Raw genomic sequence first — 21053 nt, 5'->3', positions numbered from 1 at the left:
CTTCAGAACTTCTCCACCTCCCGGCCGAGCCGCTGCTCTTCTGCAAACAGGGTGCACTCTATAGGCAGAAAGAGTGATGACCCCCGTTCCTCTTCAGGAACAAGGTCACGGTTTTTACCCCAAATTATTTGCGGTGCCTATAAGAACGGGCCGTTCCGTCCCGTTCTGGATCTAAAACTGCTCAGCAAGCTCGTGGACACCAGGCGGTTCCGGATGGAATCCCTCCGCCATGTCATCGCCTCAATGTCCCAAGGAGATTTCCTAGCATCATTAGGCATCAAGGATGCTTATCCACACGTGCCGATTGATCCAGAGCACTAGCGTTTCTACGCTTCGTTATAGCAGACGAACACCTTCTGTTCGTAGCTCTACCTTCCGGCTAGCGACAGTCCCACTGGTCTTCGCCAAGGTCAGGGCAGCAGTAGTCACAGTCCTGCACTCTCAGGGTCACTCTGTGATCCCATATTTAGACGATCTACTTGTCAAGGCACTCTCTTAGGAAACATGCCGACACTGCCCGAACGTTGCGCTGGAGACTCTCTAGAGTTTTGGGTGGATCATCAACTTTTTGAAGTCAGATCCGACCCCGACCCTATCGCTAACATATCTAGGCATGGAGTTTCATACTCTCTCAGCGATAGTGAAGCTTCCGCTAGACAAACAGCATTCACTACGGGCTGCAATCTCTTCTTTAAGAACCAGTCGCACACATTGAGACGCCTCATGCACTTCCTACGTAAGATGGTAGCAATGGAGGCAGTTCTTTTCGCGCAGTTTCATCTGCGTCCACTACAATGTGACATTCTCCGCCAATGGGACGGGGAGTCGACCTCCCTCAACAGAGTCGTCTTTCTTTCTCAGGCGGCCAAGGAATCTCTACGGTGGTGGCTTCTTCCCACCTCATGGTCAAAAAGAAGGTCCTTCCTATCCCCATCCTGGGCGATAGTTACGACAGACGCGAGTCTATCAGGGTGGGGAGCAGTTTTTCTCCACCACAGCGCTCAGGGTACGTGGACTCAGCAAGAGTCCACCCTTCAGATCAATGTTCTTGAACACAGAGCAGTGTATCTTGCCCTACAAACCTTCCAACAGCAGCTGGACAGCAAGCAAATCCGACTTCAGTCGGACAACTCCACAGCGGTGGCATACATCAACCACCAAGGAAGAACGCGCAACCGGCAAGCCTTCCAGGAAGTCCGGCAGGTTCTGATGTGGGTGGAAGACACGGCATCCACCATATCCACAGTTCACATCCCAGGCGTGGAAAACTAGGAAGCTGACTTCCTAAGTCGCCGGGGTGTGGCCGAAAGGGTATGGTCTCTTCACCCGGACGGGTTTCAGGAGATCTGGCGCCGCTGACAGAGGCCGGACGTCGATCTAATGGCGTCACGGCACAACAACAATGTGCCAGCTTCATGGCACGGTTTCACAATCATCGAGCTCTGGCGGCAGACGCCTTAGTTCAGCATTGGTCGCAGTTCCAGCTACCTTATGTGCCACCTCTGGCATTGTTGCCCAGAGTGCTGCGCTAGATCAGGACCGACTGCGGCCGCGCCATCCTCGTCGCTACAGATTGGCCGAGGATGTTGTGGTTCCCGGTTCTGTGGTGCCTCACGGTAGGCTAACCGGGGGCACTACCAGACCAATCAGACTGGCTGTCTCAAGGGCCATTCTTCCATTTGAATTCTACGGCCCTCAACCTGATGGTGTGGCATTGAGTCCTGGAACCTAGTGTCGTCAGGATTACCTCAGGACGTGGTTGCCACCATGAGACAGGCTAGCATACCAACGTCCGCCAAGATTGACCACAGGACGTGGAAGATATTCTTATCTCGGTGCTCGGCGCAGGGTGTTTCTCCCTGGCCGGTTGCATCGTCTATGTTTCCTTCCTTCCTGCAATCTAGGTTGGAAAAAGGGTTGTCGCTCAGTTCCCTTTAGGGACAAGTCTCAGCGCTATCTGTATTTTTTCAGAAACGACTTCCTCAGGTACGCACGTTCCTACGGGGAGTTTGTCGTCTCAGCACTCCGTACAAGCGGCCGTTAGAGCCCTGGGATCTGAACAAGGTTCTAATTGCTCTCCAGATGCCGCCTTTCGAGCCTTTGAAAGAGGTCTCCCTTCCCGCTTTTCTCGGGAAGTGGCCTTCTAGTAACGGTCTCGTCTCTTAGGAGAGTTTCCGAGCTAGCAACGCTCTCATACAAATCTCCCTTCCTGGTCCTTCACCAGGACAGGGTAGTTCTGCGTCCGATTCCGGAATTTCTCCCTAAGGTGGTATCCCACTTTCATATCAATCAGGATATCACCTCACCTTCTTTGTGTCCTCGTCCAGTCCATCAATTTCAGAAGGATTTGCATCTGTTGGTTCTGGTGAGAGCACTCAGGTTCTACTTCCCGCATGGCGCTCCTGCGCCACCCGGATGCACTCTTTGTCCTTGTCGCTGGTCGGCGTAAACAGTCGCAAGCTTCTGAATCCACCCTGGCTCGGGGGATCGAGGAACCAATTCTTGAAACCTACAGTTCTACTGGGCTTCTGGTTCTCTCAAGGCTGAAGGCCCATTCTACCAGAGCCGTGGGTGCATCCTGGGCATTACGGCACCAGGCTACGGCTCAGCAGGTGTGTCAGGCACCTACCTGATTGAGTCTGCATACTTTTACCAAGCATTTTCAGGTGCATACCTACGCTTCGGCAGACGCCAGCCTAGGTAGATAAGTCCTTCAGGCGGCGATTGCCCACCTGTAGGAAAGGGCTGTTTGACGGCCCTATCACGAGGTATTCTTTTACCCACCCAGGGACTGCTTTTGGACGTCCCAATTGTCTGGGTCTCCCAATTAGGAGCGAAAAAGAAGAAGGGAATTTTGTTTACTTACCGTAAATTCCTTTTCTTCTAGCTCCAATTGGGAGACCCAGCACCCGCCCTGTTTTCTCGGGGTTTTTCTGTTTTTTCGGGTACACAGGTTGTTCATGTGGTATGGTTCAGTTCTCCGATGTTTCCTCGGATTGAATTGGTCTTTAAACCAGTTATTGGCTTTCCTCCTTCTTGCTTTGGCACTAAAACTGGTGAGCCAGTGATCCCACTGGGGGTGTATAGCCAGAAGGGGAGGGGCCTTACACTTTTAAGTGTAATACTTTGTGTGGCCTCCGGAGGCAATAGCTATACACCCAATTGTCTGGGTCTCCCAATTGGAGCTAGAAGAAAAGGAATTTACGGTAAGTAAACAAAATTCCCTTCTTTTGTGTTTTTTACGCAGGAATTTCTGCTGTAAATACTTTAAAGGGGTGTTCTGGTCTAAAGTGACACTCTGTGACTGCAGACTTGTTAGTCCTCACATCGCACACTGAGAATTCTCCCATGTCAACACTGGGAATGGCAATCATGTTACCGCGGTATGCGTTATGCAGAATCCCCACCAGAATTGGACTAGGCTGCTTCCGGCGCGCTCAATGCAAGTGTATTGTGCAAGGCGTGTACCCTTAGGGTTAGGGCTCAGCAGCTCCTCCTCTACATAGGTTAGCCTCGGAAAGTGTAAAGATGATGATTATGAATTTTATTATTTATTTATTATTATTTTTATGCCCTTATACCACTATCATTGTGTGACATGTTCTCTGACCGATTTTTATTCTGAAATATTCCACTTCATCTGGTTTGGTGCTTTCCACAGAGCAACGATCATTTCCTTGGAGGATTTTGAGCTTCGCTTAAATCAAGCGATTGAGAGAAATGCCTTTCTTGAAAGTGAACTTGATGAAAAGGAAAATCATCTTGAGTGTATCCAGAGGCTAAAGGATGAAACTCGCGGTAAGATATTAATCCTAAGAATATACTTGGGACCTCTGCCAATCCAATGTAGAAGCCTTTGCAGCCCCTATATGATGCGGATTGTTTTGTCTTTGTTTGTTTTTTTTTTTTTTGTTATATATTTTTCGTCCTCCTCTTCTTCCAAGAACCATAACTTTAACTTTCGAGTGTGTAGTCTTGAGGATGTTTTTTTTTTTTTTGTTTTTTGTTTTTTTTTTTTTAGTTTTGAATGGCATCATTCATTTTACCAAACAATGTATTCAAAAATTTGAAGTGCATTGACATGTTTCAAAACACAATTCTGTAAAAATGTGTTTCTTTTTCGCTCCTAATTGGGAGACCCAGACAATTGGGTGTATAGCTACTGCCTCCGGAGGCCGCACAAAGTACTACACTTAAAAGTGTAAGGCCCCTCCCCTTCTGGCTATACACCCCCCCCCCCCCGTGGGAGCACGGGTCCCTCAGCTTTTGCTTTGTGCGAAGGAGGTCAGACACGCACGCATAGCTCCACTATTTAGTCAGCAGCAGCTGCTGACTATGTCGGATGGAAGAAAAGAGGGCCCATACAGGGCCCCCAGCATGCTCCCTTCTCACCCCACTTTCTGTCGGTGGTGCTTGTTAAGGTTGAGGTACCCATTGCGGGTACGGAGGCTGGAGCCCACATGCTGATTCCTTCCCCATCCCCATTAGGGCTCTGGGCGAAGTGGGATTTTACCGGTCTCCAGGCACTGAGACCGTGCTCCATCCGCAGCCCCTGGAGAAGCCGCTGGATATGGAGCTGAGTATCGTCAGGGACATGGCCCTGCTCCGTCAAGGTACTCTGTGTCCCCGTGCATACGCGCGCACACCGCAGCATTGCTGGGTGTGTTAGTGCGCCGGGGACAACAGCGCTGCTGCGCTTGTGCCATTTCCTCACTTCAGCTTAGCTGAGTGGGTAGACTCAGGGAGAACGGTCGCGCCGGCCGCTGGGACTGCGACGCGGCTGGGACTTGTGGTGCGCCGGGGACTTCCGCGCTGGCCGTGCATATATCACGGCCGCGCTTATTACTACACTCCCCGGCTTTTGCGGCCTAGTTCGTTCGTTCGTTCCCGCCTCCGCACCTGCCAGTCAGGAGGAGGGCGGGACGCTGTACAGAGCATCAGCGCTGAGGGCTGGAGTCTTTTTTACATACTCCAGCCCTCACACCAGGCACAGTAGGACGCAGTTTCCCGCACTTTGTTTGTGGCACGCCCACGGTCCGCCCCTCTTCACAGAACGCCGGCAGCCATTCCTGCCTGCACGCTGAGCTGCAGAGGGGAGACAGGGAGACCCAGACACGGGATTCTACGGCCTCATACCCGCTTTTCAGCGGGCGGTAAGCAGCCCTCAAGGGCTCACCCCCACTTGTGCCGTTTGTATACTGAGTATTTTGTGTTTGCAAATACTTTGTACTGTACGGTCGCTGGTGATTCTCGGCTATATACCCTCCTAGATTACAAGGAGGCAACAGCATGTCGTCCGCAAAACGCAAGGGTGCCAAGGCACAGACATTATATGCTGCCTGTACCGCATGTGGGGCTGCTCTACCGGCAGGTTCCACTGACCCCCATTGTGTGCAGTGCTCGGCCCCTGTGCAACTTGCACAGCCGGGGCCTCTGCTGGACGTGACCCAGAGTGTACCACCTGTGAATGCTGTCCAGGTGACAGGAACGGAGTTTGCAGCTTTTGCTGACAGATTGTCTATGACCATGTCAAAGATTCTTGAAACATTGCAGTCTAGACCAGTAACTCAGACCATGGACACTGTGGCATCATTGCTCCCTGGCCCCCCTCAGCTGGAACACTTCCAAGCTCCGGGGGTGTCACATGCACCCCAGGGTGACGATTCTGACTCGGACGACAGTCCCAGACAACCTAAGCGGGCTCGTTATGAGGGGCCCTCAACTTCGTCTCACTGGTCAGGATCCCAGCGGGACGAATCTATGGGTGATGAGGCGGATGTAACTGATCAAGATTCTGATCCTGGGTCCGCTCTCAATCTGGATACACCGGATGGTGACGCCATAGTGAATGATCTTATAGCGTCCATCAATAGGATGTTAGATATTTCCCCGCCAGCTCCTCCTGCGGAGGAGGCAGCTTCACAGCAGGAGAAATTCCATTTCAGATATCCCAAGCGTAAATTAAGCACTTTTCTGGACCACTCTGACTTTAGAGATGCAATCCAGAAACACCACGCTTATCCTGAGAAGCGGTTTTCTAAACGGCTTAAAGATACACGCTATCCTTTTCCCCCTGACGTGGTCAAGGGTTGGACCCAGTGTCCCAAGGTGGACCCTCCAATCTCCAGGCTTGCAGCTAGATCTTTAGTTGCAGTAGAAGATGGAGCGGCACTTAAAGATGCCACTGACAGGCAGATGGAGCTCTGGCTGAAATCCATCTATGAAGCTATTGGAGCGTCGTTGGCGCCAGCTTTTGCAGCCGTATGGGCACTCCAAGCCATTTCAGCTGGGCTTATACAAGTCGACTCGGTCACACGTACATCTGCCCCGCAGGTGGCACCATTGACCTCTCAAATGTCTGCATTCGCGTCTTACGCGATTAATGCTGTCCTGGACTCTACGAGCCGTACGGCGGTGGCGTCAGCCAACTCCGTGGTTTTGCGCAGAGCCCTGTGGTTGAGAGAATGGAAGGCAGATTCTGCTTCCAAGAAGTGCTTAACCAGTTTGCCTTTTTCTCGTGACCGATTGTTTGGGGAGCGTTTGGATGAAATCATTAAACACTCCAAGGGTAAGGATTCATCCTTACCTCAACACAGACAAAACAAGCCCCAACAAAGGAGGGGTCAGTCTGGTTTTCGGTCCTTTCGAGGCTCAGGCAGGTCCCAATTCTCCTCGTCCAAAAGGACTCAAAAGGATCAGAGAGGCTCAGATTCTTGGCGGACTCAGTCACGCCCAAAAAAGACAGCAGGAAGAACCGTTACCAAGACGGCTTCCTCATGACTTTCAGCCTCCTCTCTCCGCATCCTCGGTCGGTGGCAGGCTCTCCCGCTTTGGCGACATTTGGCTGTCACAGGTCAAAGACCGTTGGGTGAGGGACATTCTGTCTCACGGGTACAGGATAGAGTTCAGCTCTCGTCCTCCAACTCGTTTCTTCAGAACTTCCCCACCGCCCGACCGAGCCGATGCTCTGCTGCAGGCGGTGGCCGCTCTAAAGGCGGAAGGAGTGGTGACTTCCGTTCCTCTTCAGGAACAAGGTCACGGTTTTTACTCCAATCTGTTTGTGGTGCCAAAGAAGGACGGGTCCTTTCGGCCCGTCCTGGATCTAAAGTTGCTCAACAAACACGTAAAAACCAGGAGGTTCCGGATGGAATCTCTACGCTCCGTCATAGCCTCAATGTCTCAAGGAGATTTCTTAGCATCAATAGACATCAAAGATGCTTATCTTCACGTGCCGATTGCGCCAGAGCATCAGCGTTTTCTACGCTTCGTTATAGAAAGCGAACACCTGCAGTTCGTAGCGTTACCTTTCGGGCTGGCAACAGCCCCTCGGGTCTTCACCAAGGTCATGGCAGCAGTAGTAGCAGTCCTGCACTCGCAGGGTCACTCCGTGATCCCGTATTTGGACGATCTACTTATAAAGGCACCCTCTCAAGAGGCATGCCAACACAGTCTGGACGTGGCACTGAAGACTCTCCAGAGTTTCGGGTGGATTATCAACTTTTCAAAGTCAAATCTAACCCCGACCCAATCACTAACATATCTTGGCATGGAGTTTCATACACTCTCAGCGATAGTGAAGCTTCCACTGGACAAGCAGTGCTCTCTGCAGACAGGGGTGCAATCTCTCCTGCAGAACCAGTCCCACTCCTTGAGGCGCCTCATGCATTTCCTAGGGAAGATGGTGGCAGCAATGGAAGCAGTCCCTTTCGCGCAGTTTCATCTGCGCCCTCTACAATGGGACATTCTCCGCCAATGGGACGGGAAGTCGACGTCCCTCGACAGGGATGTCTCCCTCTCTCAGGCAGCCAAGGACTCTCTCCGATGGTGGCTTCTTCCCACCTCATTGTCAAAAGGAAAGTCGTTCCTACCCCCATCCTGGGCGGTGGTCACGACAGATGCGAGCCTATCAGGGTGGGGAGCAGTGTTTCTTCACCACAGGGCTCAGGGTACGTGGACTCAGAAAGAGTCCACCCTTCAGATCAATGTTCTGGAAATCAGAGCAGTCTATCTTGCTCTGCGAGCCTTCCAACAGTGGCTGGAGGGCAAGCAGATCCGGATTCAGTCGGACAATTCCACAGCGGTGGCGTACATCAACCACCAAGGGGGAACACGCAGTCGGCAAGCCTTTCAAGAAGTCCGGCGGATTCTGACGTGGGTGGAAAACACAGCATCCACCATATCCGCAGTTCACATCCCAGGCGTGGAAAACTGGGAAGCAGACTTTCTCAGTCGCCAGGGCATGGACGCAGGGGAATGGTCCCTTCACCCGGACGTGTTTCAGGAGATCTGTCGCCGCTGGGGGATGCCGGACGTCGACCTGATGGCGTCACTGCACAACAACAAGGTCCCGGTTTTCATGGCACGGTCTCACGATCACCGAGCTCTGGCGGCAGACGCCTTAGTTCAGGATTGGTCGCAGTTCCGACTACCTTATGTGTTCCCACCTCTGGCATTGTTGCCCAGAGTGCTCCGCAAAATCAGGTCCGACTGCCGTTGCGCCATTCTCGTCGCTCCAGACTGGCCAAGGAGGTCGTGGTACCCGGATCTGTGGCATCTCACGGTAGGACAACCGTGGGCGCTACCAGGCCGTCCAGACTTGCGGTCTCAAGGGCCGTTTTTCCATCTGAATTCTGCGGCCCTGAACCTGACTGTGTGGCCATTGAGTCCTGGATCCTAGGGACCTCAGGTTTATCTCATGATGTTGCCACCATGAGACAAGCTAGGAAACCATCCTCCGCCAAGATCTACCACAGAACGTGGAAGATATTCTTATCTTGGTGCTCTGCTCAGGGAGTTTCTCCCTGGCCATTTGCATTGCCTATTTTTCTTTCCTTCCTGCAGTCTGGGTTGGAAAACGGTTTGTCGCTTAGCTCCCTTAAAGGACAAGTCTCTGCGCTATCCGTATTCTTTCAGAAGCGCCTGGCGCGACTTCCTAAGGTACGCACGTTCCTGCAAGGGGTTTGTTATATCGTTCCCCCTTACAAGCGGCCATTGGAACCCTGGGATCTGAACAAGGTTCTAATTGCTCTCCAGAAGCCACCTTTCGAGCCTATGAAGGAGATTTCCTTTTCTCGGCTTTCACAGAAAGTGGCTTTTCTGGTGGCGGTCACGTCTCTTCGGAGAGTGTCAGAGCTGGCGGCGTTATCTTGCAAATCTCCCTTCCTGGTGTTTCACCAAGACAAGGTAGTACTGCGTCCAATTCCAGAGTTTCTTCCCAAGGTGGTATCTTCCTTTCATCTCAATCAGGATATCACTTTACCATCTTTGTGTCCGCATCCAGTTCACCAATTTGAAAAGGGTTTGCATCTGTTGGACCTGGTGAGAGCACTCAGGATCTACATTTCCCGCACGGCGCCTCTGCGCCGTTCGGATGCACTCTTTATCCTGGTCGCTGGTCAGCATAAAGGGTCGCAAGCTTCCAAATCCACCCTTGCGCGGTGGATCAAGGAACCAATTCTTCACGCCTACCGTTCTGCTGGGCTTCCGACTCCTTCTGGACTGAAGGCCCATTCTACCAGAGCCGTGGGTGCGTCCTGGGCATTACGACATCAGGCTACGGCTCAGCAGGTGTGCCAGGCGGCTACCTGGTCGAGTCTGCACACTTTTACCAAGCATTATCAGGTGCATACCTACGCTTCGGCGGATGCCAGCCTAGGTAGACAAGTCCTGCAGGCGGCGGTGGCCCACCTGTAAGAAAGGGCTGCCTGACAGCCCGATCACGAGGTATTCTTTTACCCACCCAGGGACTGCTTTTGGACGTCCCAATTGTCTGGGTCTCCCAATTAGGAGCGAAAAAGAAGAAGGGAATTTTGTTTACTTACCGTAAATTCCTTTTCTTCTAGCTCCAATTGGGAGACCCAGCACCCGCCCTGTTTTTTCTTAGGGTATTTGTGTTTCGGGTGCACATGTTGTTCATGTTGATAAGTTACGTTCTCCGATATTGTTTATCGGATTGAATTTGTTTTTGAAACAGTTATTGGCTTTCCTCCTTCTTGCTTTTGCACTAAAACTGAGGGACCCGTGCTCCCACGGGGGGGTGTATAGCCAGAAGGGGAGGGGCCTTACACTTTTAAGTGTAGTACTTTGTGCGGCCTCCGGAGGCAGTAGCTATACACCCAATTGTCTGGGTCTCCCAATTGGAGCTAGAAGAAAAGGAATTTACGGTAAGTAAACAAAATTCCCTTCTTTTTGTTTTTTTTTTTGTTTTTATTTTTCTGTCAATCTTGCCATGGGAGGGATTATTTTTTGCGAGATGAGTTGTACTTTTAATTGAAACCATGAGTTTTACCATATAGTGTACTGAAAAATTGGAAAAAAAAAAAGTGCGCTTGCATGATTGTTTTTGGGATATTTTATTCACCAGGTTCACTATATGGTCAAACTGATGTGCCACTATGATGCCTCAGGTCGGTGCCAGTTTGTAGACACCAGACATGTATAGGTTTACTGTTTTCTAAGTTTTTAAAAAAAACTTCAGACGTTTGTCCAAAAAAAGTGGCACACTTATTGCACAGTTTTCCAAAAGCCGTAGCGTTCTCATTTTTCGGGATCTTTGACTCAATTATGGCTTATTTTTTGCGTCTCGTGCTGACTCTTTTTAAAGGTACCATTTTTGTGCTGCTACGTTTTTTATCACCTGTTATCGCATTTTTGACAATTTGCGGCAACCAAAAACTAAGTTTGGGGTTTGGAATTTTTTTGCTGCTATGCAGTTTAGGGTGCTTTCACAATACGTTTTCACACATGCGCCCTGAACGTTTTTTTTAATGGAAAAACGTATACAGTACAAATGCGTTTTCATTTCTATGCATTTGCAATGAACTCGTGTCAACATGTGTTCTCATGCGGTTCCGTGCGGTACAGTGAGGATCCCGTAACTTGCAGTATTTTAATTAAGGGTAATCTCGCGCTCTCTCTCCAAGATCACATGACTCCAATGCCCGCCCATAAACTGCAAGTGAAAGGATCCTGTAAAATAACAGTTACGTTTGCATGCGTTCAAAAGGATCCAGTCTTATGCGGTTTGCATTGTTTTGACTTCCGATGGAGCTGGGTGAGTGAGTGCTCACCGCGGCTGGGTTGTACACCACGCTGTCACATTTTGACAGCGGGGTGCAAGGGGTTAATAGGCACGAGTGGAGAGCGGATCCACTCGTGCCTGATAGCCGCACATCAGATGTTTAAATCAGCTGACAAGTGTGGAACTCACTGCTGTCGCGGGCAGCTGACAGTGAGTATACTGACATGAGGAAAGATGTAACCAGTACGTCCAATGTCGGTAATAGGTCAAGAAGAGAAAAAAATCTGTCTCCATTTTCAGAGGCATAAACTTTTTATGATAATCTATGTGAGGGTGCTTTATTTTTTTAATTGCAAATTTTTTCTTTTTTTTTTTTTTTTTTTTTTTTTTTTTTTTTTTGTAGTGCATGGCAACTCAAAAAAAACACAATTCTTGCATTTTCTTCATCTTTTTTTTTAGTGCCCTTTTGAGAATCTGATCCTGTACAATTATGTGCCTTTAACTACTTTAGAATTCCTCATCTTGTTTTCCCGTGACTTTTAGACTTGCGACAAGAATTAGCCGTTCAGCAGAAGCAGGAGATAATTAAACTTAGCACCAGCGTTATCCCGGAAAGTGTACGTATAGACACGGCCGTCCAAGCATCCATGTCTGTACCATCAACTCCTGTGGGTCACAGGGGGACTATCTCTGGTCTCGGCTCTCCAATGCAAATCAGGAAAAGTAAGTAGACCGCTGTCGGACTAGGAGCACCTGCTATCATGGCTTCATTATAGGGAGAAGTGATCCGGAATAGCAAGCCATAATGGATCAGTGTTCAAGGTCTTAGTTGGACAAGCCCTCTAATTTGTGGTCTAATGTGTTTGGGCATCTTGACTTTCCCCTGGTTTTTTGAATTTCCAATCATTTGTTTCCATAGTATGGATTATTATGTAAGCTAATTTGCCTGCTTCAAATGAATAGACATAGTGGAGGGATTTATCCCATTAAATCCAAGTAAAATGTGTAGAAGGTACCACCAATCACCTCACCAATATATTTTTACAAAGTCCTTTTGGATAATTAAGGAGCAGTGTGATTGGCTGCAATTGTTCCTACCTTTTTGTCCTGTGCCAGATCGAATCAATCTCCCTCTCATCATCAGGAAATCTAGGTTTTTCTCTAATGATCAAATTTGAAAAACCAGACTGTCACGTCATTGACTTAACACATTTGCTTCTTCATTTCCAGGTTCCGATGATGGTTACGTTGGAACACCAATGGGCACGCCACTTACACCATCAGCAAGGATATCGGCATTGAACATTGTGGGGGATCTACTTAGAAAAATTGTGGTAAGCAAGGCTCTTTGATGAGTCTGCAAATTATATAAATGGATAGATATAGCTAATATATTAAACCGTATTTTTCGCTTTATAAGACGCACCGGATTATAAGACGCACCCCAAATTTAGAGATAAAAAAGGTAAAAAATAAAAATGGGGTCCATCTTACCTTATACTCTGGTGTTGTCTTACCGGAGGGGGCAGCAGTGGTGGTGAAGCAGGGTCACAGGAGGCAGAGGTTGTGCTGGCAGGTGCCACGGGTCAGTAGTGGCGGCAGCAGCGGCGGGTGAGTGGTGCAGCAGGCCGGTGCGGTGAGTGTCCCAGTGTCCTCAGTCCTGGTTCAAATGATGGCGCCTGGAGCGGCGCATGCGCAGATGGAGCTCTCATCCAGCAGCTCAATCTGCGCACGCGCTGACTCCTGGCGCCATCATTTGAAACTGGGACTGCGGACACACTGGGAAACCTGCAGCACAGCCGCCCGCACGCACAGAATGGCAGCCAGTAGGCTGCCCGCCCAGAGAGCCGCCCTCACGCGGCCACAGGCACCCGGCTGCCGCCCTCACGCGGCCACAGGCACCCAGCTGCTGCCCTCACGCACCCAATCTCCGCACAGACAGCCCCCTCAGGTAAAGCTATATTAGGATTTTACGACTCGCCCCTTATTTTCCTCCAGAATTTTTGGTGCGTCTTCTAATCCGAAAAATATGGTGTGTGTGTGTGTGTGTGTGTGTGTGTGTGTATATATATATATATATATATATATATATATATATATATATACACACACACACACACCATATTTTTCGGATTAGAAGACGCACCAAAAATATATATATATATATATATTAATATATATTATATTGGTAATTTGAGTCCCATTCTCTCACAATATAAACAAAGCCCTGATGCTCGGTGTTTATATTTGGTGATTATTCCAGTGGCCGTGTTGGAATCCAAAAGCAATTTAAGAGATCTCCTCCACTTCCACCATGTCAAACACCTCCACAATCTCTTTCGCCTAACTAATCCTCTTCCCGTCTCACCTTTTAAACCTCTTCCGCCTCATGTTTCTTCTTTTCTGCATCACTTTCCTCCTCTTCATCCATATCTTCTTTCTCCTCTTCCACATCGTGCTTTTCCGCCTCTTCCACTGCCTGCTTCTTCCACTGCCTCCTTTTCCGCCTCTTCCACTGCCTCCTCCTCCTTCCTTTTTCTTCCTCTTCTTACACTTCCACCTCCTCCTAGATCCAGTGTATTTTATTTATGGACTTTAGAGTGCTTATCTTTTCTATCCACAGGCATTGGAGACTAAGCTGACATCTTGCAAACATTTTGTATATGAGCAGTCGCCCAATAGAGCAGTGACTCCTTTATTGGCTCATGTAAACAACACTAGAGAATGCAGTGAAAACAGGCTGAGCATGTCCACCATGAGCCCAGGGGAGAAGGGGTAAGTCATTGTATGTGACGTGTGAAAACTAATAATCTCCGTTATAACCATTCACATTTAAAGGGAACCAAACAGGTTTTTGCCCTATAAACTAGAAGCAGTGCCATAATGGCGCTAGGAGGCTTATTAAAATGAGACCTTTTAGATAAGAAATCAGAGTCTTGATTTCAGAATAATCCTTGTTCAAACCTTCAGTAATTCCGTAATTGATACTCAGGCTTGAGCATCGGGTCACGACTTTGTGGGCCAGGTTTTCTGTAATGATTCCTCCTCCTGCCTTGCCTACTAATCTTTATTTAAATGTTGCACTGCCACAATTCCTGCTGTTGGCGGCACGTGCGCATTACTATTGTGACATGGTCTTCAATAAAATGACAACGGAATCAGCGCATGCGCGCACAGCTATCTCCGGCGCCATTTTACGGAGTACACCGTGGAGACGAATGTGAGCGGTGCATGCGCAGATTTAAATGTTTTTATCAGGGCATGTGCTGCTGCTGATCAGTCATTTCCATATCCCAATATAAAATATTCAGAATTATCAGTTAATATTAGCAAAAATAATTTATGCTGCACCCCCCCCTTCCTATATACAGTATGAGGCCACACTCTGGGCCCCTTTTATACTGTATTAGACCTCACATGGTCTGTGTATACCATATGAGCCCTCAAATAGCCTGTATATACACATCCTATACCTGTGCCTCCATCCTACACCAAAGTATTCATCGCTATTCACCTTTCATCCTGAGGATGCATATAGCGCTGGAAGCAGGCGAGGGCGTGGTGTGGCCCACGAGAAACTGTTTTCGCCCCTTCAGCTGTCTCGGTCCTATGGTCAGGCTGGAACAGACTGAAAGAATCAGACATGTGCACAACCCCATAGAATATCATTAGTCAGAGTTCGAGCCGCACTTGGAAATAAATTACGGTGATGTGAACAAACCCCAAGGAAAGATCCTGAATCTAAAAGTAGCGGTCACATCGTTCAACAAAAAAAAAAAAAAATTAAAGTGGTGGATCATTGGATAAATGATTAAATTACTAAAACTGTCTCTTTTTAAGGCCCAAAATATATTCATTCTAAAATAGTGTGTATATCTATCACAAAAGTGAGTACACCACCTCATATTTCTGTAAATATTCTGTTTTTTCCATGGGACAACAGTGAAGAACCGACCCTTTGATAGTGTACAACTTGTATAATAGTGTACATTTGGTGACCTCTAAATAACTCACCACACAGCCATTGATGTATAAACTGCTGGCAACAAAAGTGAGTACACCCCTCAGTGAAAATGGCCAGATTGTGCATTAAGTGTCAGTATCTTGTGTCCACCATTATTTTCAAGCACTGCCTTACCTCTTTTGACATGGAGTTGACTAGAGCTTCACAGGAGCTGCTAGATTCTCTTCCACTTTCCATAACAACATCACCGAGCTGGTGATGGTAGACACCTTGCGCTCCTCCACCTTCCATTTGAGGAGGCCCCACAGATGCTCCATAGGGTTTAGGTCTGGATACACTTGGCCAGTTCAGCACCTTTTTACTCTGTTTCTTTAGCAAGGCAGTGGTGGTCTTGGAGGTGTGTTTGGGGTCATTATCATGTTTTAATAGTAAGTGAGAGGATCACGCGCTACTTCATTATGTCACAATACATGTTGGAATTCATGGTTCCCTTGATGAACTGTAGTTCCCAACAGCCGGCAGCACTCGTGCAGCCCCAAACCATTACGTGTCCATTGCCATGCTTGGAGGCAGGACACGCTTATCTTTGTACTCCTCACCTGGTTGCTACCACACACAATTGACACCATCTGAACCAAATGAGTGTCTCTTGGACTCCTGAGACCACAGGACATGGTTCCAGAAATCCATGTCCTTAACACTAGAAGTCCCAGGAATTTCGAGCTCCATAGGGTTTCAATGGTAGAAATGTTAAATGACCCCTCTCTGGGACTCTTAGTGTTAATACTCATATGTCTGTTTTGAAAAGACAACCTCTGGATATGACGCTGAGCGTGTGCACTCAACTTCTTTGGTCGAGGCCTGTTCTGAATGGAACCTGTCTCTTGTTAAACCACTGTATGGTCTTGGCCACTGTGCTGCAGCTCAGTGTCAGGGTGTTGGCAATCTTCTTATAGCCTTGCCTATCTTTATGTAAAGCAACAATTCTTTTTTTTTTTTTTTTCAGCTTCTCAGAGAATTTTTTTTGCCATGAGGTGCCATGTATGAGTATGTGAAAAATAACACCAAATGTGGCACACCTGCTCCCCATTCACACCTGAGACCTTTGTTACAATGAGTCACATGACACCAGTAATGTAAAATGGCTAATTGAGCATAATTTAGCAATTTCTTCTTAGGGGTGTACTCACTTTTGGTGAGAGCGGTTTAGACACTAATGGCTGTGTTGTTGTTTTAGATGTCATCAAATTTACATTGTTATACAAGCTGCACACTGACACTGTACATTGTATCAAAGGGTCATATCTTCAGTGTTGCCACATGAAAAGATAAAATATTTTCAAAAAGTTGAGGGGTGTACTAACTTTTGTGATAGAGAGAGTGTGTGTGTGTTCTTTATTGATTTCCATCGTTCTCTGTAAAAAAGTCCTTTTCGGCAAATGGGATAGGATGACTGCACTGTATTGAAGGAGGGTGGATGGGGTCATGTATCATGAGATTTTGGCCAATGTCCTCCTTCCCTTTAGTAAGAGCATTGACAATGTGTCGTGACTGGGTCTTCCAGCATCACAATGAGTCTGATCACTGAGCCAGGGCAACTGAGGAGTAGCTCAATAAGAAGCATTTCAAGATCCTGGAATGGCCTGGCCAGTCTCCAGACCTGAATCCAATAGAAGATCTTTGAAGGGAGCTAGTTTTAATAATTATGTTATTGTTTTTTGTTTTATATATACATCTAATTTTTATTTTTTTTCCCAGGTTCATTAAACGACTAGAGTTTGGATCAGTGTCCCAAAATGTACCTGTCCAGCCCATGTACTCACCTCAAGGAATAGTCAAGATGATACTGTAGAGAATGTGGCTATATGAACTTTAACTTATTAATTTTTAGTGTTTAGTATTTTAATCATGACAAGAAATAACCTGGACTATGTGCAAGAGACTTAATGAAGACCTCAGCTGATTATAAAGACTCATTGCTTAATAACTTCATGGGAACATTGGTGGCCAAGCACTGATTGCACAAAACATTCCTTATTCACCATTCTGCATTTTTTTTTCTTAAATTATGGCTTTATTCTTCTTTTGTAAGATGGAATCAGGTATGTGACTTAACGGTGGCTAATGTATGTTCAGTGATAATGGGATTTTTCTTCTAGAAGATATGGGCACTGTTGGATTGAACTTGCGTGGATGTCATGGTGAAGGGTTTTCTGGATAGCTATGTATTTGTAGTTCCAACACTTGGGAACTTAACCAGTGAATAGGATGCTATGGTGGCTGCCGAGATGCTGCAGCTTTTTCAGTAGTAATCCAAGAACTTCCATTCTTTAATTATTCCGATTTGACCTCTTGAATCTTCACCGATTTTCACATTTTAAAGCGAGTCTGCATATTAACCCTAACCTACGTTTAAGGAGTTTAATAACATTTTGGGGGTGTAACACTCCCTTTTGATTACTCCTTTTTTGCATTGTGGGTGGTTTTTCTTATGTTTTTTTTTCTTTCTCACTAAAAAGAACTTCTTCAATAGATGAAAGAGGTTCTACCCCTGTGATGCCTGTACTGCACCGCTTACTTCAATGGATCTCATATTTGCTTCCTTCTGTAAAGCTTTTCTGAAGTTGTTCCTAACCTTGTTTGTCATATAAAAGTCATAACTTTATAATATGTCCCATTTCTCTGTTTTGCATGGTGTCCCGTTTCTCTGATTGGAGCGTGCCAGGAAAGCACTGGCTGTTTCTTAATATTCTATTTGTACAAATGCGGTATTATCACTGATCTTTATTTTTGCTCTAAAAATAATCAAATTAATTTTAACATAGTAATGTCTAGAATTATTGTGAGGAACACAAGTTTTCTTCAGCGCTCTATTGGGAGACCCAGACGATTGGGGTATAGCTACTGCCCTCTGGAGGCCACACAAAGCACTACATCAAAAGTGCAAGGCCCCTCCCCCTCTGGCTATACCCCCCCGTGATATCACGGGTTCTCCAGTTTTAGCTTTGTGTGCGAAGGAGGTCAGACATTCCATGCATAGCTCCACAGATTTTAGTCAGCAGTAGCTGCTGACTATTTCGGATGGAAGAAAAGAGGACACATATAGTGTCCCCAGCATGCTCCCTTCTCACCCCTGGATGGTGTTGTAAGGTTGAGGTACCTATTGCTGGTACAGGGCTGGAGCCTGACATGCTGTTTTCCTTCCACATCCCCTGGTAGGGCTCTGTGGAAGTGGGATCCTGCCGGCCTCTCAGCTCTGACGCCGGGCTCCATCCACAGACCCATTAGAACCTGATGGAGACGGAGCAGGAGTACGATCAGGGACAGGCCCTGCATCATACAGGTACTCTGTGTCCCCGGCAGGCACAGACACACTCCGGGCTGGCTGGGTGTTGTAGTGCGCCGGGGACCGCAACGTTGGAGTTGGTGTCCCTACAGATTACTGGGGGATTTTTTGTGTATGGGAACGCAGCGCCGACCCCCTCTGGACCGGGCGGCGCTGCTGTGACTTGTGGTGCGCCGGGGATCCGCCGTCCGCGCTTTTACGGCGGCGGTTATAAATTGAGTCCCCGGCTTTTTGGGCCTAGGACGCCGGCAGCTCCGATTCGTTCCCGCCCCCACCCTGTCATTCAGGGTAGGGGAGAGACGCTGTTCGCTAGCAGCGACGAGGGCTGGAGCCTGATTTACATGCTCCAGCCCTCACACTAGGCACAGAGGGAAGCAGGCTTCCCGCTCTTAGCCAGGAACGCCCAGGGCCCGGCCCCCTTCCTCTCAGGACGCCGGCAGCCATTACATGCAGTCTGGCTGGAGGAAGGACGCAAGGCTCTGGGAGACCTGGACTAGGGGCTATCTGGCGACCACACACCCGCTTTTTAAGCGGGCGGTAAGCTATTTTTCTGTGCTGGTCCCTCTAGTGCCTCACGGTGTATCGGTGTACTGTGTACAGATATATAGATATTGTTTTTTCTTGCACTGTGAGGTCGCTTCTGGCTGCTCTCCCAGATCACTCTGTGGAAGCAGCAACATGCCATCCTCAAAACGCAAGGCTGCCAAGGCCAGGGCTGTGTGTACTGCGTGTGCTGCATGTGGGGCTGATCTACCAGCAGGCTCCCATTGTGTGCAATGCTCCGACCCGGTGCTGCTTCGCCAGCCGGAGTCAGGAGAGGTAGTGACCCAGGCTGAGACGCTTGTAAGTTCTGCCCCGGTGACAGGGACAGACTTTGCAGTTTTTGCTGATAATATGTCTCTGTCTATGGCAAAAATCCTTGAAACCTTGCAATCTATGCATGGGGCTCAGTCTTTGGGCACGGCGAGGCCTCTGTCCTCAGGTCCCCCTCACTTGGAATTAATCCAGCCCACAGGGGGGTCCCCGGCTTCACAGGCCGAGGATTATGACTCAGATGATAGCCCCAGCCACCCTAAGCGAGCTCGCTGGGAAAGACCCTCGACGTCATCACACTGCTCAGGGTCTCAGCGCAATCAGTCTCCCTGTGATGTGTCTGATGAGAGTGATCAGGAATCCATTCCTGGAACCCCTCTCAACCTGGATACCCCTGATGGGGATGCCATGGTAAACGACCTTATCTCAGCCATCAATAGGCTGTTGGATATTTCTCCCCCAGCCCCTTCAGCAGAAGAGGCGGCTGCGGAGCAGGAGAAGTTTCGTTTCCTTTATCCCAAGCGTAAATTGAGTGCTTTCTTGGATCACTCTGACTTCAGAGAATCAATCCAGAAGCACGACGCTCACCCAGAAAGGCGTTTCTCTAAACGATCTAAAGATACGCGTTTCCCTTTCCCCCCTGAGGTGGTCAAGCGCTGGACACAGTGTCCAAAGGTAGACCCCCCGATTTCCAAACTCGCAGCTAGGTCCATAGTTGCAGTGGAGGATGGCGCTTCACTTAAAGATGCCAATGACAGACAGATGGACCTTTGGTTAAAATCTGTCTATGAAGCTATCGGCGCGTCGTTTGCTCCGGCATTCGCAGCCGTATGGGCACTCCAGGCTATTTCAGCTGGCTTAGCAAAAGTGGATGCTATCATACATCCAGCAGTGCCGCAAGTGGCGCATCTTACCACGCAGATGTCGGCGTTTGCGTCTTACGCTATCAATGCGGTCCTAGAATCTACCAGTCGCACCTCAATGGCGTCCGCCAATTCGGTAGTTTTGCGCAGAGCCTTGTGGTTAAAGGACTGGAAAGCAGATGCTGGTTCCAAAAAATGTTTAACCAGTTTGCCTTTATCTAGAGAGAGACTGTTTGGCGAGCCATTGGCTGATATCATTAAGCAGTCCAAGGGTAAAGACTCCTCTTTACCACAACCCAGAACAACCAAACCTCAGCAGAAAAAGTGGCAGCAGAGGTTTCAGTCCTTTCGAGGTTCGGGCAAGACACCATTTACCTCGTCCAAAGGGACTCAGAGGACGCAAAGAAACTCAGATTCGTGGCGGGCTCACACGCGCCCCAAGAAAGCAAATGGAGGTACCGCTTCCAAAGCGGCTACCTCATGACTTCCAGCCCCCTCCCTCCGCATCGCCGGTCGGGGGCAGGCTCTCCCGCTTTTCCGGCATTTGGATGTCACAGGTCAAAGACCGGTGGGTGACGGACATTTTGTCTCGCGGGTACAGAATCGAGTTCAATTCTCGTCCTCCAGCTCGGTTCTTCAGAACCTCCCCACATCCAGACCGAGCAGATGCTCTGCTGCAGGCGGTGGACTCCCTAAGAGCGGAAGGAGTGGTGATCCCAGTCCCTCCTCAGGAACAAGGGCAAGGGTTTTACTCCAATCTCTTTGTGGTTCCAAAAAAGGACGGCTCGTTCCGTCCTGTTCTGGACCTAAAACGGCTCAACAAACATGTGCACGCCAGGAAGTTCCGGATGGAAACCCTGCGTTCTGTCATTGCCTCAATGTCCAGAGGAGACTTCCTTGCCTCAATAGACATCAAAGATGCTTATCTCCACGTGCCAATTGCTACAGAACATCAACGTTTTCTACGTTTTGTGATAGGAGACGACCATTTTCAGTTCGTAGCTCTGCCATTTGGTCTGGCGACAGCCCCACGGGTCTTCACCAAGG

The 21053-nt window shown here is 48.5% G+C and overlaps 1 protein-coding gene across 1 annotated transcript in view; it reads left to right on the top strand.

The window, feature by feature from the left end:
* NDE1 (nudE neurodevelopment protein 1) overlaps positions 1-17652 on the top strand; it is a 77496-nt gene extending 59844 nt beyond the window's left edge. Inside the window, exons 5-9 of the mRNA XM_075319123.1 lie at positions 3662-3798; positions 11564-11743; positions 12251-12354; positions 13644-13795; positions 16743-17652. Coding sequence (XP_075175238.1) covers positions 3662-3798; positions 11564-11743; positions 12251-12354; positions 13644-13795; positions 16743-16836 — 667 coding nt within the window. The 3' untranslated portion in view covers positions 16837-17652. The remainder of the gene's footprint in view (positions 1-3661; positions 3799-11563; positions 11744-12250; positions 12355-13643; positions 13796-16742) is intronic.
* The last annotated feature ends 3401 nt before the right edge of the window (positions 17653-21053 follow it).

Source organism: Anomaloglossus baeobatrachus, chromosome 7, assembly GCF_048569485.1.
Source record: "Anomaloglossus baeobatrachus isolate aAnoBae1 chromosome 7, aAnoBae1.hap1, whole genome shotgun sequence".
Classification (NCBI taxonomy): Eukaryota; Metazoa; Chordata; class Amphibia; order Anura; family Aromobatidae; genus Anomaloglossus; species Anomaloglossus baeobatrachus.
Note: the sequence above shows the minus strand (reverse complement) of the source record. Positions and strands in the feature narration are given on the sequence as shown.